Below are 23,375 nucleotides of genomic sequence, written 5' to 3' on the forward strand. Positions count from 1 at the left end.
ATTTTTTGTACTTTGGTAGTGCTAATCTATTGTTATAGCAGAATGTCAAAGGGTGACCTTTTTAGAATGTCCATGAACATTTTCTGCCCTATAGTTGTGGAAATGACGAAAATCTAAGGAATACTTGATGGGAAATGGTTTGTGAGATCAGTGATCATTTTCGGACCATGTAAGGGAATGGAAATAAAATACATTCAAGAGAAATGTATAAATAAATATAACCAATGTTCTCATTGGAAAGTACCATTCACATACTTATCATTAAAAAGTCAGTTTCAGTCCCTTTCAGTGTCAGAGTTGTCCAAGTTGGACACAGTGAAGCTACACCACCTTTGCTCTCCTCCTCCTCTCCTCCTCTTCTCCTCCTCCTCCTCCTCCTCCTTTCCTCCTCCTCCTCCTCCTCCTCCTCTTCTCCTTCCCTTTATTCAAGAGGATCAGCATCAGGAAATGACCTCAGAATCTGGTTCAGAGTCAGAGTTGTCCAAGTTGGACACATTGGAACTATACCACTCTTCTGTACCCTCATCTTCATCCCCTCCTCCCCCTCCTCCTCCTCTCTCTGTCAGCATCTCCATAGCTGCCTGGTGGTAAGGGTGTTTGCGTTTGGTGTGTCGACGCAGGGTGTTGCGCTCGGCGAAGCGTGTGTGGCACAGCGGGCACTGGTAGGGCTTCTCTCCTGTGTGTACCCTCTGATGGCGCTGCAGCTCGCCCGCCTCCCTGAAGCGCTTGGAGCAGATGGGGCACACAAAGTTCCTCTCGCCCGTGTGAATGTGCTTGTGTCTCTGTTCAGGGTCAAAGGTTGAGGGTCACATTTGTTAGATAATACTATACATTCATGTTAATATATTATGATATGTTTATACCTACTTATTACATAGCAGTCATAACAACATGAAATCTGACACAAAGGACCTAGTTCCACTTCAAACACAATCAAAACAATATGTCATCATGAGCCCACCAAATCACCACACCACAATTCAAACATTTATGAACAACTGAGCTCACCTGCAGATGGCTGGAGCGTTTGAAGGCCTTGCCACACTGCAGGCAGACATGGGGCTTGTTCTGAGAGTGGGTGATGGAGTGACGCTCCAAGTCAGACAGGTAGTAGAAGATCCTGGGGCAGAGAGGGCAGTAGAGGACCCTTCGTGGCCCAGAGGATGGAGAGGAGGCTGGGGACAGGGGGTCCAGAGGATCCAGGGGGTCCAGGTTACCGGGTCCGCTGGAGGGGAAGATGGGGGCGAGGGGAGGGGAGGGAGGAGCGGTGGAGGAGGAGAAGTAGAGATGGTCGTCCCATGGGAGGGAGGTGTGCTTTGACTCTGGGGCTTTTGATTGGTCGGATGCCTCCAAACTGAAGTCAAAGGACAGAGAAGGGGATTGCGGGTGTGTAAGGGGAGGGGCTTTAGTAGGAGATGACCCATTTGGAACAGACTCCATTTGAGTTTCTTCAGTAGATAGTAACTGATGATCAGGGTTGGGGTCACAACAGTTTGGTTCAGTGTGTTTGTGAGGAGGTGAGCTGAGTGGAACTGCTTTAGAACTGCCATCAGCACTGGACTGCTTGTAGGGAAGGGAGGAGACCACAGAGGGGGAGGTCAGGGGGGTGGGAGGGTTAACGCTGGGACTCTCTCTTGATAGGATGGTAGGGGAGTTGTTGGGTGTCAATCTAATAACTGGGTGGGAGGGATTGGAAGGGAGGGATGACCTTGATGTGGCGATCTGACCAGAAGAGAGAGAGAGAGAAAGAGAGGATGAAAGAGAAAGAGAGCATGAAGAGGAGGCAGTGATTTGGGAGAGCTGACCGGTGGAGGGGTCAATGAGAGCGATGGGTGTGGAGGTAGAGAAAGACTGACCGGAGGAAGAGGTAGTGGAGGAGGAGAGGAGGAGGAACATAGAGGTGGAGGTGCTGGGGGAGTTCTGGGTGAGGGAGAGGGGGAGAGAGAAGGACAGGAGGCCTGGGTTGGTATCAGTCTTGGTTAGGGTAGTGGAGGAGAGCTGGGGGGAGGAGGGGAAGAGGAGGATGGGGGTGTTGGAGGAGGGGTTAGTCAGGATCTGGATGGGCTGAGGGGGTTGGAGGGGTACAGCAGAACTAGAAGGTTGGGAAACAGCAGCACTAGCCTCGCTAACAGCTTTCACACCTGAATCTAGAACCTTAGGGGGTTCCACATTCTGTAAGAGTTCTGGGTTCTTTGAGTGTTCTATATTTTTGATAAGTTCTGACTTCTGTGAGGGTTTCATAGACGTAACAGGAGCGGGACATGTGTTTTTCTTGTGAGTGTGTGGAGTTTTTACTAAACTTTGGCTGAGGTAAGTGACCCCTGCTGTGGTTATATGAGACGACCTGTCATCCTCTACCGCCAATGAGCTGGACTGCACCATTGGCTGGCTTGAGGGGGGGTTGTCTGGCCTGGAAGAGTCTATTTGGGGCACTTTGTGCCCTTCAGGGGTGAGTGTGTATGGAATACCCTGGTCATCTATCAGGAGAAGACCTTCACTGTCACAGTCTATGGAAGAGAGGGAGGTGAAAACGGAGGTAGAGAAGAACGAGGGAGACAGGAGAGGTCCCCAAAAAATGTCAGCTCCATCCCCTCTCAATATAGAATCCTCTTCATCATCACCATCATCTTCCTCTACTATGTCCCTATCTCCATCCCCCTCTACCTCATCTACCTCCATAAGCAGTGAGCTCTCATGCCAAAGGCTCCTCTCCTTGATCTCTCTCTTTTTAGGCAAGCTCAAATCCAATACTTCTCCCTCCTCTTCCTCTCTTCTCTCCCCTCCTCCTTTCCCTGCCTCTTCCTCTCTTCTCTCCCCTCCTCTTTTCCCTGCCTCTTCCTCTCTTCTCTCCCCTCCTCCTTTCCCTGCCTCTGTTCTCCCTTCTCTATCCTCTCCTGGTCTCTCTTTCCCACCATGACATCGACTAGGGGGAAGAAAAAGAGGGATCACTCTCTCATCCTCTCTATCTTTCCTTTCTTTCTCCCCCCTTATCCCTCCATCCCTCTCTGCCTTGGCTGTGTCGGAGATGAGAGGCGCTTCAGGGACAATGGGACTACCATTCCTGTCCTGTCTTACATCCCTCTCTCCATCTCTCCTCTCATCCCTCTCTTCTGTCTTCATCCTGTGGAGAGGCTCTTCACTGTGTTCTATCTCTTCAACACACACATCCTCCATCTCGCCCACACCAGTCACCGTAGTGGAGGTTAGGGCATTTGAACTGGTCCCAGACGAAACAGCTCTGGGTTCTAACCTACTCCCTTTAGAATCAGAGTTAAGCACGTCTTTGGTAGAGCTGAGAGCTGCAGAGTCTGTGATTGGCCTGTTGCACAATCCAGGAACGTCTGATTTGATTCTGATTGGTTGATCGCACACACCAGGAAGTCCAGTCTTGACTGCGATTGGTTGGTTGAGCCTGCAGGGTTCAACTGCTTCCTGTAATGCTGGCTGTGTCCCGCCCACATCTGGCGCTCTCCCAGCCCCTCCTCCTTGTTTGGCCTCAAAAGGTTTTGATTGGACACCTGTACTGGAGTACACCTGGGAGCATTATTGGAGGTTACCTGGTGGGCAGGATAAGATCAAGGAGTCCACTGGTTCCTCATGGATCTCTGGCACAGTCCCTGATCTCTTCAAGGATTGGCCGATGCTCCTGTCATCTGAGCCACCATTGGTCAGAACCCCCGTCTGTTGAGAATCCATTTTGGAACATGCCTAAATCTGTAAAATAGGGATAAAATATTGTATAATCTTAACAAGAGATTAATTATTCAAATCAAATAATAAGAGGACTTGTCAATTAAATGACTATAGGCTTCATTGATAAGGAAGATGTCCTGAGGTGGGCAGGTGTCTTTATGCTATTTCACAAGATATCAGAGCAGCAACATTAGGAAGTTGATTCAATTAGTGTTATGTTGTTAGAATATCTTCCTTGTTCTTTCATTGTGCATAATGATATATGCCTAGACTCAAACTATTCAAATAGACTAAATAGGCTATTATGAATTTATTAAACTCCTATTCTTGTTTTACTATAAAAACAGTGCCTTCAGAAAGTATTTACACCCTTTGACTTTTTCCACATTTTGTTGTGTTACAGCCTGAATTTAAAATTGATTAAATATTTTAAAAAATGTGTCACTGGCCTACACACAATACCCAATAATGTCAAAGTGGAATTATGTTTTTCAAAATGTTTACGAATTCATAAAAAATGTATTGAGTCAATAAGTATTCAACCCCTTTGTTATGGCAAGCCTAAATAAGTCCAGGAGTACAGGTCACATAATAAATTGCATGGACTCACTCTGTGTGCAATAATAGTTTTAAACATAATTTTTGAATGACTACCTCATCTCTGTACCCCATCCATACAATTATCTGTAAGGTCCCTCAGTCGAGCAGTGAATTTCAAACACAGATTCAACCACAAAGAAAAGGGACATTTTCCCACACCTCGCAAATAATAGCACCTATTGGTAAATGGGTTTTATTAAAAAATCCCTTTGAGCATGGTGAAGTTATTAATTACACTTTGGATGGTGTATCAATACACCCAGTCACTACATTTACATTACATTTACATTTTAGTCATTTAGCAGACGCTCTTATCCAGAGCGACTTACAGTTAGTGAGTGCATACATTATTATTTTTCATACTGGCCCCGCGTGGGAATCGAACCCACAACCCTGGCGTTGCAAACGCCATGCTCTACCAACTGAGCTACATCGCTGCCGGCCCTTCCCTCCCCTCCCCTACCCTGGACGACGCTAGGCCAATTGTGCGCCGCCCCATGGGTCTCCCGGTCGCGGCCGGCTACGACAGAGCCTGGATTCGAACCAGGATCTCTAGTGGCACAGCTAGCACTGCGATGCAGTGCCATAGACCACTGCGCCACTCGGGAGGGGAGGCCACTACAAAGATGCGTCCTTCCTATCTCAGTAGCCGGAGAGGAAGGAAACCGCTCAGGGATTTCACCATGAGGCCAATGGTGACTTTGAAACAGTTACAGAGTTGAATGGCTGTTATAGGAGAAAACTGAGGATGGATCAACAACTATGTAGTTACTCCACAATACTAACCTGATTGACAGAGTGAAAAGAAGGAAGCCTGTATAGAATAAAAAATATTCCAAAACATGCATCCTGTTTGCAACAAGGCACTAAGGTAATACTGCAAAAAATGTGGCAAAGCAATTCACTTTTTGTCCTGAATACAAAGTGTTATGTTTGGGGCAAATCCAATACAACACATTACTGAGTACCACTCCCCATATTTTCAAGCATTGTGGTGGCGGCATCATATGTTATGGGTATGCTTGTAATCGTTAAGGACTGGGGAGTTTTTCAGGATAAAAAAGCAACGGAATGGAACTAAGCACAGGCAAAATCCTAGAGGAAAACCTGGTTCAGTCTGCTTTCCACCAGACACTGGAATATGAATTCCCCTTTCAGCAGGACAATAACCTAAAACACAAGGCCAAATCTACACTGGAGTTGCTTACCAAGAAGACAGTGAATGTTCCTGAGTAGCCGAGTTACAGTTTTGACTTAAATCTGCTTGGAAATCTATGGCAAGATCTGAAAATAGTTGTCTAGCAATGATCAACAACCAATTTGACAGAGCTTAAAGAATTTTGAAAAGAATAATGGGCAAATGTTGCGCAATCCAGGTGTGGAAATCTCTTGGAGATTTACCCAGAAAGACTGTAATCGCTACTAAAGGTGATTTTTAACATGTATTGACTCAGGGGGTTGAATACTTATTTAATCAAGATAGTGTTTTATGTTTCATTAATTTGTAAAAATAATAATAATACAAAAATGTTAGAATTTTTCTTCCACTTTGACATTACAGAGTATGTAGATTGTTGACACAAAAAAAAGACAATTAAATCCATTTTAATCCGACTTTGCAACACAACAAAATGTGGAAAAGTCAAGGGTTATGAATACTTTCTAAAGACACTTTAGGTTAAATCATCCTATCCCCTTCATAACATCCCCACCACCACCTTCCACATCATCATCGTCATCATCATCACCATTACATTGTCATCATCATCATCATCATCATCATCATCATTCAAACCAGTTCCAATTCCTGCTATTATCTCAATAACCTGAGGCGAGATTTTTTTTTAAAGGCTACAGTATGTGGTTTCATGCTCTACAATCAGTGATCACCTGATATGCTTAATTGCTATGATTGTCAATCTTAAAAATGTAATGCAGCATGAGTAAATGACGCACATATTTGCATTACATTTGCTGTTATTATGGACTTCACTGGTTTTATATAATTTGCTTACCGGGCTCTAAACAAAGTCGCCAATTTAACACAGCATCAACGCGACAGTCTGCAGCGGAGGGTTCAAGAGAGCATGATATCAGCGAAATCAGACTATCTATTTTTCTTTCGATTACAGAATTTCGTTTGTCTGGCATAGTCTAATACAAAATAAGACATTCGTTAAATATTTGGCAACGGGTTTGGGTCGATATCATATTGACAGTATTTGTTTTCCTCCATTCGAACCTTTATCCACCCTCGTACTGTATTTATGTTGGAATAACAAGTGTCGCTGTTCATGGGAGACGCCATTACGCGCAGTCCGAGGTCCGAATAGCCAAACCCTGTTTCATATCAGTGGATGAACTGCGCATCAATGGACACGACACTCGAACCTGGGACAATGTTTGTTAACGGCATATAATGTAATATATTCAGCTCCCTTATTTTAAAAAGACGCCGCGGTATTTGTCTCAATTATGTTGATATTTTTGCCATAATAACTGCCCTTGCTGTCTATGGACCCACAACCAGCCATTTTACAAGTCGAGGGTTCGAGCCCTGTAGGGAGCGCAGCCCGATAGCTGGCAGGAAAAGCGATGTAGGAAACTTTACCGGCATATTGTAATTTATTTCACTAACTTAATTGTATGGACATACGCATGTCAATATAACAGGTGTGGGATGCGTCCGGTATACTGTCCATACATTTAAAACTGGATAATAAACTACATACTCCACCCATAAGACTCACTCGCTGCATAGACACTGGCTTACCCGAGCTGTGGATACTTCCGGAGGACCAAATATGAATGAGAGGCGGAGAAGAGATAGGAGGCGAGATTCTGCGCTCAGCCTGCTGCGCGAGCAGAGAGAGGGGGGAGCTCATGGCGTCGCAGCATTCTGGGTTGGTTAATGCTATCAAGGATTCTTGGGACGTCCCTACCCTAACTTTAACCCCTACCCATACCATAACCCTTACTAAACCCTAACCTTAACCCTTACCTTGATCAAATGTAAACTTCAATGGGGTAGGGACGTCCCAAGGATCCCGATTAGCAATGACATTCTGGGTCCGACTAGAATCAATCCATGTTGAGTAAACAGTGGGCAGCTACTGTATACGGTATGAGATCAGATCAGATCACCATTTAATCCAAAGACATGTAACCTTAGAAAATGCAAAAGATGGATGTGTGCGCGTGCGCGTGCGCGAGCAAGATATCAGGGTGTCCTAATTGTTGTGAGAATCAAGTGTTTATCTCTATTTCATTTCAATTACATGAAATATCATGAAATATCACAATCATTACATCACAAAAAAACGTTGTTTTTATTTCAAACCTTCACATCAATAGAACTTCCAAGCCTCAGAGCTTGGTGTGTCAACAACATAAGGAGGAGGAGTATCCTGAGGGCCACCTTGGGGCAGGGACACACTATGTAAAAACAAAACAACAGGTAAGGTCAGTCAGATCCCACAGTGGGAGGAGTCAGAGTCACACCATAACAACACATGAAGTGAACATTTGAACACAGGAGGCTGCTGAGGGGAGGACGGCTCATAATAATGTCTGGAACAGTGCAAATGAAATGGCATCGAATGGAAACCATGTGTTTGATGTATTTGATACCATTCCACCTATCCGCTCCAGTCATTAACATGAGCTTGTTCTCCCCAATTAAGGTGCCACCAACCTCCTGTGCATTTGAACTATATGAATGATTATTATGACTATATTTTACTTCTGTATTAATGCATGTATTATCATGAACACACGTATTATTAAGACATGTAGAGCCTATCATTGGTACAGGCTGAGAGAGAGGGGGACAGGCGATAGGGATAGGGCTGTTGGGGTATTACTCCAGGTCTGCAAGGGAGCAGGTTTCGATCTCCGACACCAGCCGATGAGGGAACAGTTTGTACTGCAGCCAGGTGGGTTCTGGGACACAGAAGGAGGGAGGTGACAGACATGTTACATCAAATGAAGACAATATAAGTATACCCAGAGGTCTCCTGCCCACTTAACAGTCACATAGAAAGACGAGGAAGGCACCAAGGGTTTACCATAGATAATGGTAGACAGGGCACCAGTTCTGGGGTCCCAACTCACCCAGGTAGCAGAAGGGGGGGTTGAGCCTGCCGTCGAAGCAGGTCTGTGTGTACGGGAAGCTGCACTGCTTCCTTGAGTGTTTACAGTAGAATGTCACGCTCTCCCCGTGAGGAACCACCGAGTCTGTCACGTCATAGGGCCAACGCTTCAGCCCACCAATCAGAACACGGCTCCGCTCCGCTGGGATTGGACAGCGCGCTAAGAACAGGAAGTACAGGATGAAGAACAAAGGTCAATATTCTATCTACTCTCTCTCTCTCTCTCTCTCTCTCTCTCTCTCTCTCTCTCTCTCTCTCTCTCTCAATTCAATTTCAACTTCAATTTCAATTTCAATTTAAGGGCTTTATTGGCATGGGAAACGTGTGTTAACATTGCCAAAGCAAGTGAAGTAGATAGTAAACAAAAGTGAAATAAACAATAAATATTAACAGTAAACATTACATTCAGAAGTTTCAAAAGAATAAAGACATTTCAAATGTCATATTATGTATATATACAGTGTTGTAACAATGTGCAAATAGTTAAAGTACAAATGGGAAAATAAATAAACATAAATATGGGTTGTATTTACAATGGTGTTTGTTCTTCACTGGTTGCCCTTTTCTTGTGGCAACAGGTCACAAATCTTGCAGCTGTGATGGCACACTGTGGTTTTTCACCCAGTAGATAAGGGAGTTTATCAAAACTGGGTTTGTTTTCAAATTCTTTGTGGATCGCTGTAATCTGAGGGAAATATGTGTCTCTAATATGGTCATACATTTGGCAGGAAGTTAGGAAGTGCAGCTCAGTTTCCACCTCATTTTGTGGGCAGTGTGCACATAGCCTGTCTTCTCTTGAGAGCCAGGTCTGCCTACGGCGGCCTTTCTCAATAGCAAGGCTATGCTCACTGAGTCTGTACACAGTCAAAGCTTTCCTTAAGTTTGGGTCAGTCACAGTGGTCAGGTATTCTGCCACTGTGTACTCTCTGTTTAGGGCCAAATAGCATTCTAGTTTGCTCTGTTTTTTTGTTTGTTCTTTCCAATGTGTCAAGTAATTCTCTTTTTGTTTTCTCATGATTTGGTTGGGTCTAATTGTGATGTTGTTGTTGTTGTTGTTGTTGTCCTGGGGCTTTGTGGGGTCTGTTTGTGTTTGTGAACAGAGCCCCAGGACAAGCTTACTTAGGGGACTCTTCTCCAAGTTCATCTCTCTGTAGGTGATGGCTTTGTTATGGAAGGTTTGGGAATCGCTTCCTTTTAAGTGGTTATAGAATTTAACGGCTCTTTTCTGGATTTTGATAATTAGCGGTTATTGGCCTAATTCTCTCTCTCTCTCTCTCTCTCTCTCTCTCTCTCTCTCTCTCACACACACACACACACACAACAGTGGGCACTGTGTGTATCAGGTAGGTCTCACCTCGGCAGTAGGGCACTGCGCTCCAGGTGCCGTTGGACTGGCAGGTGACCCGGTTGGGTCCATCCAGCAGGTGGTTCTTCTTACAGAGGTAATAAATGGCATCGCCCACATCGTACTCAGTCCTCTGTACCGCCACCAGGTACCCCTGGTTCACCTCCTGGGGGGGCGGGCACCACACCCCTGGAACAGGAGAGAGAAGGTCACTGTATATGCACATTTACCAGACCAGGATTGAAGAAAATTGCTGAATGAATTTGCGAGAGATGTTATTCTCTGTTTAGGCCAGAAGGTGGCAGTAAAGTACTATGAAACATAACAACAGAACTTGCAGTCTCTCACTCACACACATAAAAAGACACACACACACACACACACAAAGTAGAACGATTTAGAAGTGCAGAGTACAATAACCTCCTCCGCAAAATACACACACACAAACACACAACCACACATACACACACTCACACTCAAAAGTCCCAATCCATCCACCCACACGCCAACCATCATTTTCCATGGCTCTGATGCTCTCCCTCTGCTTGCCTGCTCGCGCTCTCTCTATCAAACACTATACATTATAAAACACACACACTTACTTTGACAGATGGGGTGAGGGTACTGCCAGGTCTGGTCAATATTACAGAGATTCTCACTGTTTCCCACCAGCTCCCTGGAGAGAGAAGGTGGGGGGGGGCATGAGAGAGAGAATGAGCAAGAGAGACAGAGAGAGAGGGAGAAAGAGAGAGGGAGAGAGAGAGACAGAGAGCGAGGGAGAAAGAGAGAGGGAGAAAGAGAGATACAGAGAGAGAGGGAGAGAGGGTGGTTATATGACTAATTGACTGGTAATAAACTAAGTGGTTCACCTCTCTGTTGGCTCTGTCTCAGAAGGTGTGTATAAGATACATGATTCCAACTGACATACGCATTCGGATGTGATTTGGATGTGACTCCTCTCTCTCTCTCGCTCTCTCTCTCTCTCTCTCTCTCTCTCTCTCTCTCTCTCTCTCTCTCTCTCTCTCTCTCTCTCTCTCGTCTCTCTCTCTCTCTGTCTCTCTCTCTCTCTCTCTCTCTCTCTCTCTCTCTCTCTCTCTCTCTCTCTCTGTCTCAAACCTCTCATCCTGTCTCTCGCTCTCCCACCGTGCCTCTTCCAACCGCTCTTGTTCTCATCCCTACCTTCTCTCCTTCCCTCCCTCCCTCCCTCCCTCCCTCTCTCACCCAGACAGACAGGTGTAGCGGATGGTTGTTCCAGCGACTGCGGATCCATGGACGCTGAAGGTGTCAGTCACCTCCTTAGGTAAAGGACATGAGACCTGGGGGGAAGTGGGGGCTACAGAGGGGGAAGATGTAGAAGCACATGAGGGAGGGAGGGGGGAAGAGAAAGGTGGAAGAGAGGGGAAAAGAGGTTAAGAAGAAAGGAGAGAGGAACAGAGAGAGGGGGAGGAAAAGGGAGCACAGCACAACAAGGACAAAACATCTGTAACAAAACACATTTGTACATTCTGTTCAATTGAGTCACTAGGTTCACACACACACCCACTCAGACACACACACATACACACACATACACACACACGGTGCTGATGATGTTTTGCAGTGCCTTCAGAAAGTATTCACACCCCTTGACCTTTTCCACATGTTATGTTTCAATTTAAAATTGATTACATTTAGATGTTGTGTCACTGATCTACACACAATACCCCATAATGTCAAAGTGGAATATGTTTTTAGAAATGTTTGCTAATTAATAAAAAAAATCTAAGCTGAAAGGTCTTAAGTCAATAAGTATTCAACCCCTTTGTTATGGCAAGCCTAAATAACTTCAGGAGTAAACTTTTGCTTAACAAGTCACATAATAAGTTGCATGGACTAACTCTGTGTGCAATAATGGTGTTTATTAACATGATTTTTGAATGACTACCTCATCTCTGTACCCCACACCTACAATTATCTGTAAGGTCCCTCAGTCGAGCAGTGAATTTCAAACACAGATTCAACCACAAAGACCAGGGAGGTTTTCCAATGCCTCACAAAGAAGGGCACCTATTGGTAGATGGGTAAAAATGAAAAAAGCCAACATTTAATATCCCTTTGAGCATGGTGAAGTTATTAATGACCCTTTGGATGGTGTATCAATACACCCAGTAGCTACAAAGATACAAGCGTACTTCCTAACTCAGTTGCCAGAGAGGAAGGAAACCGCTCAGGGATTTCACCATGAGGCCAATGGTGACTTTAAAACAGTTACAGAGTTAAATGGTTGTGATAGGAGGAAACTTGTAGTTACTCCACAATACTAACCCAAATGACAGAGTGAAAAGAAGAAAGCCTGTACAGAATCGAAATATTCCAAAACATGCATCCTGTTTGCAATAAGGCACTAAAGTAATACTGCAAAAAATGTGGCAAAGAAATTAAAATGTTGTCCTGAATACAAAGCATTATGTTTGGGGCAAATCCAACACAACACATTACTGAGTACCCCTCTTCATATTTTCAAGCATGGTGGTGGCTGCATCATGTTATGGGTATGCTTGTCATCATCAAGGACTAGGGAGTTTTTTAGAATAAAAAGAAAATGAATAGAGCTAAGCACAGGCAAAGTCTGAGAGGAAAACCTGGTTCAATCTGCTTTCCAACAGACACTGGGAGACAAATCCACCTTTCAACTGGACAATAACCTAAAACGCAAGGCCAATTATACACTGGAGTTGCTTACCAAGATGACATTGAATGTTCCTAAGTGGCCTAGTTACAGTTTTGACTGAAATCGGCTTGAAATTCTATGGCAAGACTTGAAAATTACTGTCTAGCAATGACCAACAACGAAGTCGACAGAGCTTGAAGAATTTTAAAAAGAATAATGGGCAAATACTGTACAATCGACATTACAGAGTATTTTAAGTAGATCGTTGACAAAAAATGACAATTAAATCCATTTTAATCCCACTTTGTAACAACAAAATGTGGAAAAAGTCAAGAGGTGTGAATACTTTCTGAAGGCACTGTATGTCATTCACTGCTGGTGCCTATAATGCGATTCATTAATATGCCATTTAGCAGACGCTTTTATCCAAAGCGACTTACAGTCATGCGTGCATACATTTTTTTTTGTGTATGGGTGGTCCCGGGGATCGAACCCACTACCTTGGCGTTACAAGCGTCGTGCTCTACCAGCTGAGCTACAGAGGACCATTCATAGCCTACACACATACAGAAACACACACATTGTTGAAAGACACACACACACACACACACACACATATCAACATGTAACTAAGGTGCATAATAGAATTCATAGAAAAAACAGGAACACAACACAGCAACATAAAAATACACACACAGACACACAGCCACACACATTCACTCTCACACACACACACACACACACACACACACACACACACACACACACACACAGCCACACACATTCACTCACACACACACACACACACACACACACAAAGTAGTGTGTAGCTAATGTGAATTATGGGATTGAGAGCAGGAAACACAGTAAACAGGGATTAGTGGAATGGGGGGGGACTCCTCTTCAGGATACATAGCGGTCAACACCTCACATGTCCCTTTAACTGGCCAGGTCACTCATATAACAATAACCTCTGTAGGTTATAGGTGTTGCAGGTAGTCGTAGCTATGAGTCAGGAAAATGAATATCCTCCGTGGAAAAAAGGAATCTGAAAATAGATGATTGTAACTAGCTGATAAGCATGCATACTGCTGCAGAGAGAGAGAGAGAGAGAGAGAGAGAGAGAGAGTGACAGAGAGAGAGAGTGACAGAGAGAGAGAGAGACAGAGACAGAGAGAGAGAGAGAGAGAGAGAGAGAGAGAGAGAGAGAGAGAGAGAGAGACAGAGAGAAAGAGAGAGAGAGAGAGAGAGAGACAGAGAGAGAGAGAGAGAGAGAGAGAGAGAGAGAGAGAGAGAGAGAGAGTGACAGAAAGAGAGAGATGCGGCATTAGTTGTATAACCGCATGGATTGCTCATTCCTGGAAGTATGAGTGCCTCTCGTTCATGGAAATATAAATATCAAGAGAGGCTCTTTGTAGAGGTGTTGAAGTGACCTCAGATTTATAGGGATGGATGTTGGATGGGTAGTTTGATATGCAGACTAACTACAGCAGGTAGAGAGAGGCTCTCTTCTGTGTAAAACTCTCCCTTAGACACACATGAGCAACATCAAAAGGGGTCAGTTCACTGAGTGTTTTTGAAACATATCTAATCCTATACGTAGCTATATAAATCCTGTGTGTAACTAAGTATGAGCGGGGTGAGTGAGTTGAGTGTGTGGCTGTATGGGGAGTGTGTGTGAGTGCCTGGAGCTGGGTTGGTTCAGTGTTCTAACTGTGGCCCTCTTCTCTGTGCTCTCCAGCCAGCCTGCCTGCCTGCCTGCCTGCCTGCCTGCCTGCCTACCTACCTACCTGCCTGCCTGCCTGCCTGCCTGCCTGCCTGCCTGCCTGCCTACCTGCCTGCCTGCCTGCCTGCCTACCTGCCTGCCTGCCTGCCTGCCTACCTGCCTGCCTGCCTGCCTGCCTGCCTGCCTGCCTGCCTGCCTGCCTCCCACACAGCCAGGGTCCAGTGTGAAACTACTGCTGCCTGACAGGTACATCTGTCTTAAAGGAGTGGTAGTGAAAGCAGAGAGATGTCCAGGTAGCCAAGCTGTGCACCTCTTTCCCAATCAAGTCCACCACACACACACACACACACACACACACACACACACACACACACACACACACACACACACACTGCACACTTCTCTCTACAGCCCAGTTCTGCTTCACCAAACAAACACAGTAAATAGCCCAGAGCTGCTTGCTTGTCCTTGGCTCTCTCTGAGGGGAGAGACCTTATCAGGGGCCTCTCAGATGGAAAAGGATGAGAGGAGAAGAGGATGAGAGGAAGAGAGGTTGAGAGAGGAGAGGAGAAGAGGGAACAGCATGGCCCAGAGCTGCATGAGCAAGAGAGCTCTCTGACTGTGATCCGTCGCCCACACACATCACACACACACACACAAACACACACACACACACACATCACACACAAACACACACACACACACATACATCACACACACACACACACACACAAACACACACACACATCACACACACACAAACACACACACACACACATCACACACAAACACACACACACATACATCACACACACACACACAAACACACACACACACAAACAGCTCTTTGACACTCTATCTGTGATCCACCTCCCACACACATTCAATGTATATACAAAATATCTTCCTTTCTCTCTCCCCCCCCCTCTCTTTCTCTTTCTTTCTCTCTCTCTCTCTCTCCCCCCTCTCTCTTTCTCTTTCTTTCTCTCTCTCGCCCCTCTCTCTCTCTCTCGCTCTCCCCTCTCTCTCTCTCTCTCTCTCTCTCTCTCTCTCTCTCTCTCTCTCTCTCTCTCTCTCTCTCTCTCCCCCTCTCTCTTTCTCTTTCTTTCTCTCTCTCTCCCCCTCTCCCCCTCTCTCTCTCTCGCTCTCCCCTCTCTCTCTCTCGCTCTCCCCTCTCTCTCTCTCTCTCTCTCTCTCTCTCTCTCTCTCTCTCTCTCTCTCTCTCTCTCTCTCTCTCTTAAACACACACACATACACACAGCTATTTGACACTCTGACAGTGATCTACCGCCCACTGCCTTTCAATAAGCACGAAGGAGCACAGCTCAAATAAACTCATAGACAAATGTACAGAATACACACAGGAAGACACCCAGCCAACCTAGTGCCAGTCTGTGTGAAGGAGCTCTGTGAGACTGGGACACGGACACATACACACACATACAAACGCACACATATAACACTATAAGTACACACCCACACACTCACACAATAGTGCACAGAGGACACAAATTCATGCAGACCTTCACACTCCTAAAAGACACACTTGACTCACACGCTGAAACACACAAAGGTTAAATAAAGGTTAAAAGAACACAACCAGGAGGAGATGAACACTAGAACATGCTCTTTCACCCTATCTGGCACGGACACACTGTGAACTAATCAAGCCCTGCCTCTTTCTGGACTGCAGTCCTAGTATCAACAGCTGATAGTCCCGTTGCTAAGGCAATGTAGAGAATGGGCCCTGGTTACACAATGTCTCAGTCTACGCAAGCAGACAAACTGCCAACAAAATAACACCATCACAGAGGCCCATTCCTGAGGTACACACACACACATAAACACACACACACCGCACGCACACCTCACACACAGACACACACACACACAGACGCCCACACACACACACACACACAAACACACACACACACACAGTGCCTTCATTCCTGATTCACCAATACACTCTTAGAATAGAGAGCCCCATAGAGGGTTCTACATGGAACACAAAAGGGTTCTACCCGGAACCAAAAAGGGTTCTCCTATGGGGGCAGCTGAAGAACCCTTTTTGAACCCTTTTTTCTAAGAGTGTGTCACAGATTCAGCCGAGGCTGCACCTCCTCCTTGCTCGGGCAGGCTTCGGCGTTCGTCGTCACCGGAGTACTAGCTGCTACCGATCTATGTTTCTGTGTTCTACTTGTTTTGTCTTCATTGTACACACCTGGTTCCCATTATGTCTATAATTTGTTCCCTATTTAACCCTCTGGCTCCCACTGTGTTGTGTGCGTGTTTGTTCTATGTTTGGTGTTATCGACTGGTGAGCGGGATTGTCCTCCCTGCGTGGAGTTTATGTTCATTTGTTATTTACGAGTAAAGTACGTTGTCTACTAGCTCTGTGTCCTGCGCCTGACTCCGTCCTACCGCTACACACTGACGCCTGACAGAGTGAAAAGCTACCTCTGGGAAAAAATATCAATAGAATAGAACATGATGTAACAGATAGAAACAGACTGAATAGAACAGAGGGGGTTCCATTCCATTCACTGTGCAATCTACAGTATGTGCATTCCATTCCATTCTTTGGGGGCGGCAGGTAGCGTAGCGGTTAAGCGCGTTGGGCCAGTAAACTCCATTGAGCAAGGCAGTTAACCCCCCAACAACATCTGCTCCCCGAGCGCCGATGACATGGACGTTGATTAAGGCAGCCCCCCGCACCTCTCTGATTCAAAGGGGTTGGGTTAAATGCGGAAGACACAGTTGGGTTGAATGCATTCAGTTGTACAACTGACTAGGTATCCCCCTTTCTCTTTCCTATTTCCAGGGTCCTTCCAATGAGCAGAGGTAATGTTATCTAAATTGCATCCAGAACATTCTGCCTCTCTGCACTGTTCTTGTACCCACCTGTGCAGTTGGGATCATCACTGCTCCATTGTCGGTCGCCTTGGCAACGACGGATGGCTGCATCCAAGCCGTTGGGCAACATGTAGCCTGGGTCACAACGCACCTCGAGGAGGGCAGAGAAGGAGGGAGTGGGAGAGAGGAGGGAAGCAACAAAGTTGTTCCCGGAGGGCAGGGGCCAGGGACAAGTACGACCTGGGGAAGGAAGAGATGGAGGAGTGGAAAGGTTGAAGAGGAGAGATAAGATAATCAAGAACAATTTAGAATGGGCCTAGTACGTTTTTGGACAGCTAAACTGAAAAGGAGGCACTTATAGATGGGGCATCACTGGTGATGATGTAAAGCCATGTCGAGTGCCTCATTTCCTCATTTGGAACACACATGAACATGTGCAATGATTTTAAAAAGAGTCCCTCGCAGCTGAGACCCAACTGACAAACCAGAACACACACACACTTACCTGGAGCCACACAGCTGAGGCCACACTGGCCGTCACACAGGCACTGGCGCTTGTTGCCACAGTCCTTGTCCTGTGTACAGGGTTTTGGACACGTCCTTCTCCGCTCGTTACCCAGCAGCCTCTCTGGACACGCCTCAGATGCCTCGACTAGGAGAGAGACAGAAGTGGAGTGATGTGGTCATCTAGCTCAGTTGGTAGGGCATGGTGATTGCAATGTAAGGGTGGTGGGTTTGATTCCCGGGACCACCCAAATGAGAAAGCTTTTTTATGTCCGCATTACTTTAAGTCACTTTGGATAAAAGTGTCTACTAAATGGCATATATTACCATATTATGTCAGGGGTCTTCAACCTTTTCTTGCCCAGGGACCCCCTCCCAGGCAAACTGGCAACCCAGTGACCCCCATCATACGTTAGCCCCCCCAAAAAAATCACGTCTTGTCTTATCATCAGGTGAATGATAACGGCAAGGAGAAGTAATCAACATTTTAAAATGAATAGATTTGGTAGATAGTGTTTCATTATTTTGACCTCCCCACATTATAATTGGAAGAGGAAGTGTAAACTCTAACATAGCCTATAAGTAACTCCAAACACATTTTCGCTAAGAGCAGCTGTTTAGCTGGTTAAACAAAGGTTAGCCATGTGTTGGCAAAAATGGGTGTCCAAGTCAAGTAAGCTTACCAGCAGCCAGCGGCACTTGCCACACCAGTAGCCTATTCACGGGTGCTTTTTCAAAGCCTATGTCAGATACTCCAGCGTAATTGGCTCCAATCATATATATTTTCCCCTCAATATTAGGAGTTGAGAAATAAAGTTGACATCATTAGAAAGAAGATATTCTCCTCTTTTCTACTGTTGATATGTAATTCAAAATGTGTTTATTCTGTTGTTGCTAGCAATATTAATAAAAACATTGAGAGAATATATATATTATTATTATTATTAATCATATATTTTTTGCAGACCGCATGCATTATCTCCGCGGACCGCCAGTTGAATACTCCTATATTATGTATAGGGCCTTCAGAAGGTTTTCACACCCCTTGACTTTTTCCACATTTTGTTGAGTTACAGCCTGAATTTAAAATTGATTCAATTTCTGTCACTGGCCTACACACAATACCCCATAATGTCAAAGTGGAATTATGTTTTAGACATTTTTACAAATTAATTAAAAATGAAAAGCTGAAATGTCTTGAGTCAAGTATTCAACCCCTTGGTAACGGCAAGCCTAAATAACTTCAGGAATAAACATTTGCTTAACAAGTCACATAATAAGTTGCATGGACTAACTCTGTGTGCGATAATGGTGTTTATTAGCATGATTTTTGAATGACTACCCCATCTCTGTACCCCACACATACAATTATCTGTAAGGTCCCTCAGTCGAGCAGTGAATTTCAAACACAGATTCAACCACAAAGACCAGGGAGGTTTTCCAATGCCTCACAAAGAAGGGCACCTATTGGTAGATGGGTTTTAAAAAAAGCAGACATTGAATATCCTTTTGAGCATGGTGAAGTTATTCATTACACTTTGGGTGGTGTATCAATACACCCAGTCACTACAAAGATACAGGCGTCCTTCCTAACTCAGTTGCCAGAGAGGAAGGAAACCGCTCAGGGATTTCACCATGAGGCCAATGGTGACTTTAAAACAGTTACAGAGTTGAATGGCTGTGATAGGAGAAAACTGTGGATGGATCAACAACATTGTAAAGAAGGAAGCCTGTACAGAATACAAATATTCCAAACATACATCCTGTTTGCAATAAGGCACTAAAGTAAAACTGCGAAGAATTTGGCAAAGAAAATAACTTTATGAAATTAACTTTTTGTCCTGAATACAAAGCATTATGGTTGGGGCAAATCCAACACAACACATCACTGAGTACCACTCTTCATATTTTCAAGCATGGTGGTGGCTGCATCATGTTATGTGTATGCTTGTCATCATCAAGGACTAGGGAGTTTATTTGAATAAAAAATTAACAGAATAGAGCTAAGCACAGGCAAAATCCTAGAGGAAAACCTGTTTCAGTCTGCTTTCCAACAGACACTGGGAGACAAATTCACCTTTCACCAAGACAATAACCTAAAACACAAAGACAAATATTCACTGGAGTTGCTTACCAAGATGACATCTAATGTTTCTGAGTGGCCTAGTTAACGTTTTGACTTAAATCGGCTTGAAAATCTATGGCAAGACTTGAAAATGACTGTTTAGCAATGATCAACAACCAACTTGTTATAATAATGTGCAAATATTGTACAATCCAGGTGTGCAAAGCTCTTAGAGACTTACCCAGAAAGACTCACAGCTGTAAGGTGATTCTAACTCTAACGTATTGACTCAGGGGTGTGAATACTTATGTAAATGAGACATTTCTGTATTTAATTTTCAATACATTTGCTAACATTTCTAGAAACCTGGAATAAGTCAAGAGGTATGAATACTTTCTGAAGGCACTGTAGATAGCTTAACCAAATCAGACCTGGAATTGAGTACATTGGCCAGGAGAGAGAAATGGAGAGGTGGGAACATGAAATCAGAATGGAAATGGTAACTGAAGTGTGAATCAGATAGGGATTTTTTTCTATCAAACCTGGTACCCAGGTTTTCAAAGAGGACAATTTTCTTCTGGCACATTTGTAGGGATTCATGTACTCAGGTGAGCAAAGGTTACAGTGCTGTGCAGAATGTAAACCTGGTTATAGTTTGATTGAATAGGGGCCTAAATCTGATTCCAATTTGGACATCTAGTTCTATGATTCCATCTCTTCCTAGGAATCCACTGTATTTTCCTTCCATGTGTTTAACATAAAACACATAATTAATTCATATTCTCAACACAGCATGGACTGTAGCCCAGCACACACACACACACACACACACACACAAGAGAGAGAGAGAGAGAGAGAGAGAGAGAGAGAGAGAGAGAGAGAGAGAGAGAGAGAGAGAGAGAGAGAGAAAGAGAGAGAGAAAGACACGCCCTTAATATACATCACATCTGGAACAGAGAGAGAGGGGGAGAGGGAGAGGAATAGAGGGGTCCCCCAACTCGTGTTCTCTCATGCTGACAGCTGCACATGTGTGACCAATCAACGGCATACATTCATATACTGTACACACAGGCGGACGGGACACACACACACACAACTGTGCAAACACACACATACACACACATTGGCTCTCATACACCTGCAGTACACTCCCCTACCATAGCTGCGGGAAGTAGAGGTCCTGAGGGTGAACATTTTAATTAATTAATAATAATAATACACAAAATTATTACTTCTGTATGAGCGGGGGAAAATAGTCATCAGCAGAGCAGAGAAAAAAAAGGTATTCACTTAAAGTGTATTACATTTAGTTCAGTATTCCGTCCCATATTCCTAGCATGCAATGACTACATCAAGCTTGTGACTCTACAAACTTGTTGAATGCATTTGCAGTTTGTTTTGGTTGTGTTTTGGATTATGTTACGCCCAACATACAGTGGGGGAAAAAAGTATTTAGTCAGCCACCAATTGTGCACGTTCTCCCACTTAAAAAGATGAGAGAGGCCTGTAATTTTCATCATAGGTACACGTCAACTATGACAGACAAAATGAGATTTTTTTTTCCTGAAAATCACATTGTAGGGTTTTTAATGAATTTATTTGCAAATTATGGTGGAAAATAAGTATTTGGTCAATAACAAAAGTTTCTCAATACTTTGTTATATACCCTTTGTTGGCAATGACACAGGTCAAACGTTTTCTGTAAGTCTTCACAAGGTTTTCACACACTGTTGCTGGTATTTTGGCCCATTCCTCCATGCAGATCTCCTCTAGAGCAGTGATGTTTTGGGGGCTGTCGCTGGGCAACACGGACTTTCAACTCCCCTCCAAAGATTTTCTATGGGGTTGAGATCTGGAGACTGGCTAGGCCACTCCAGGACCTTGAAATGCTTCTTACGAAGCCACTCCTTCGTTGCCCGGGCGGTGTGTTTGGGATCATTGTCATGCTGACAGACCCAGCCACGTTTCATCTTCAATGCCCTTGCTGATGGAAGGAGGTTTTCACTCAAAATCTCACGATACATGGCCCCATTCATTCTTTCCTTTACACGGATCAGTCGAAATGCACTCTAGCAAACTTCAGACGGGCCTGGACATGTACTGGCTTAAGCAGGGGGACACGTCTGGCACTGCAGGATTTGAGTCCCTGGCGGCGTAGTGTGTTACTGATGGTAGGCTTTGTTACTTTGGTCCCAGCTCTCTGCAGGTCATTCACTAGGTCCCCCCGTGTGGTTCTGGGATTTTTGCTCACCATTCTTGTGATCATTTTGACCCCACAGTGTGAGATCTTGCGTGGAGCCCCCAGATCGAGGGAGATTATCAGTGGTCTTGTATGTCTTCCATTTCCTAATAATTGCTCCCCAGTTGATTTCTTCAAACCAAGCTGCTTACCTATTGCAGATTCAGTCTTCCCAGCCTGGTGCAGGTCTACAATTTTGTTTCTGGTGTCCTTTGACAGCTCTTTGGTCTTGGCCATAGTGGAGTTTGGAGTGTGACTGTTTGAGGTTGTGGACAGGTGTCTTTTATACTGATAACAAGTTCAAACAGGTGCCATTAATACAGGTAACGAGTGGAGGACAGAGGAGCCTCTTAAAGAAGAAGTTACAGGTCTGTGAGAGCCAGAAATCTTGCTTGTTTGTAGGTGACCAAATACTTATTTTCCACCATCATTTGCAAATAAATTCATAAAAAATCCTACAATGTGATTTTCTGGATTTTTTCCCCTCAATTTGTCTGTCATAGTTGACGTGTACCTATGATGAAAATTACAGGCCTCTCTCATATTTTTAAGTGGGAGAACTTGCACAATTGGTGGCTGACTAAATACTTTTTTCCCCACTGTAAATGAATGCCAAATAATGTATTGTGTCATTTTTGAGTAACTTTTATTGTAAATAAGAATAGCATTTGTTTCTGAACACTTTTACATTAATGTGGATGCTACCATGATTGTGAAAAATCATGAATTAGGATGAGTGAGAAAGTTACAGTAAATATCATACCCCCCAAAGAATGCTAACCTCTGAGAGGTTAGTATGTTTTGTAGGCATGATCTTTGTGCAAAACACAACCAAAACAAACTGCAAATGCATCCAATAAGTTTGTAGAGTCAGGAGTGTATCAGCATGCCCCAACCATAACACACAACCAAAACACAACCTATGTCAATACAACAAAGACAGGAATAAATATTAAATATACAGTACACTCATTGAAAAACAAACGCAAGCTCTAGATTTTTAAATTATCTGAAATAATCAACAGATTTACTAATCTATCCAAGGGCCAATTCAAAGCCCAGCTCAGCCTAGGTGTGACAAGCTCTGTCTAGGCATCACATACAGTTACATAGTGTCATAGACAATGTGTGTGAGAGAGAGATAGAGGAGGTCTGAGCTGAACTTACCTGCAGTCTGCAGAGGAACAGAGCCAGCCAGAGCCCACAGCGACAGCAGCAACAGCACAGAGTCCATCCTTCCAGCCCTGACCCTGGTCTCAGCCGTTATGAAGGAGGCACAACAGGAAACAGAACATTTTGGGGAGATGGGAACAAAGGGGAAAAGGGGGGCGAGAGGGAGGGATAAGGTACAGCCCGGGAACACACATCTGGTTTGCGTTGAGTGTTTAGAACGCGGTGCAAAATTCCATTGTAAGAGACCTTTCACCCATTTATGTTGATAGAGCTGAGAGAAGGGGGTCAAGGGGTCAAATAGAGCAGCTGACATTACCAGTGTCCCACTCACACACATACAAAGACACACACACACACCTGTAATCAACAGGGTCTA

The 23,375-nt window shown here is 44.5% G+C and overlaps 2 protein-coding genes across 2 annotated transcripts; both read right to left on the reverse strand.

Annotated features, from left to right (window-relative positions):
• Window positions 1-370: 370 nt before the first annotated feature.
• LOC121556471 (transcription factor Sp9-like) lies at window positions 371-2,819 on the reverse strand. Its single transcript, XM_041870358.2, has 2 exons — window positions 1,009-2,819; window positions 371-782 (listed from the first exon to the last, which is right to left on the reverse strand). The coding sequence occupies exons 1-2, from the start codon at window positions 2,677-2,679 to the stop codon at window positions 441-443; spliced, it is 2,013 nt and encodes a 670-aa protein (XP_041726292.2). The 5' UTR covers window positions 2,680-2,819; the 3' UTR covers window positions 371-440.
• Window positions 2,820-7,598: 4,779 nt separating this feature from the next.
• On the reverse strand, window positions 7,599-23,124 carry ntd5 (ntl-dependent gene 5). Its single transcript, XM_041870363.2, has 8 exons — window positions 22,994-23,124; window positions 17,524-17,670; window positions 17,067-17,258; window positions 11,011-11,122; window positions 10,392-10,465; window positions 9,799-9,978; window positions 8,407-8,604; window positions 7,599-8,235 (listed from the first exon to the last, which is right to left on the reverse strand). The coding sequence occupies exons 1-8, from the start codon at window positions 23,058-23,060 to the stop codon at window positions 8,153-8,155; spliced, it is 1,053 nt and encodes a 350-aa protein (XP_041726297.2). The 5' UTR covers window positions 23,061-23,124; the 3' UTR covers window positions 7,599-8,152.
• Window positions 23,125-23,375: the final 251 nt, after the last annotated feature.

Source organism: Coregonus clupeaformis, unplaced genomic scaffold (genome assembly GCF_020615455.1).
Source record: "Coregonus clupeaformis isolate EN_2021a unplaced genomic scaffold, ASM2061545v1 scaf0125, whole genome shotgun sequence".
NCBI classification, from domain to species: domain Eukaryota; kingdom Metazoa; phylum Chordata; class Actinopteri; order Salmoniformes; family Salmonidae; genus Coregonus; species Coregonus clupeaformis.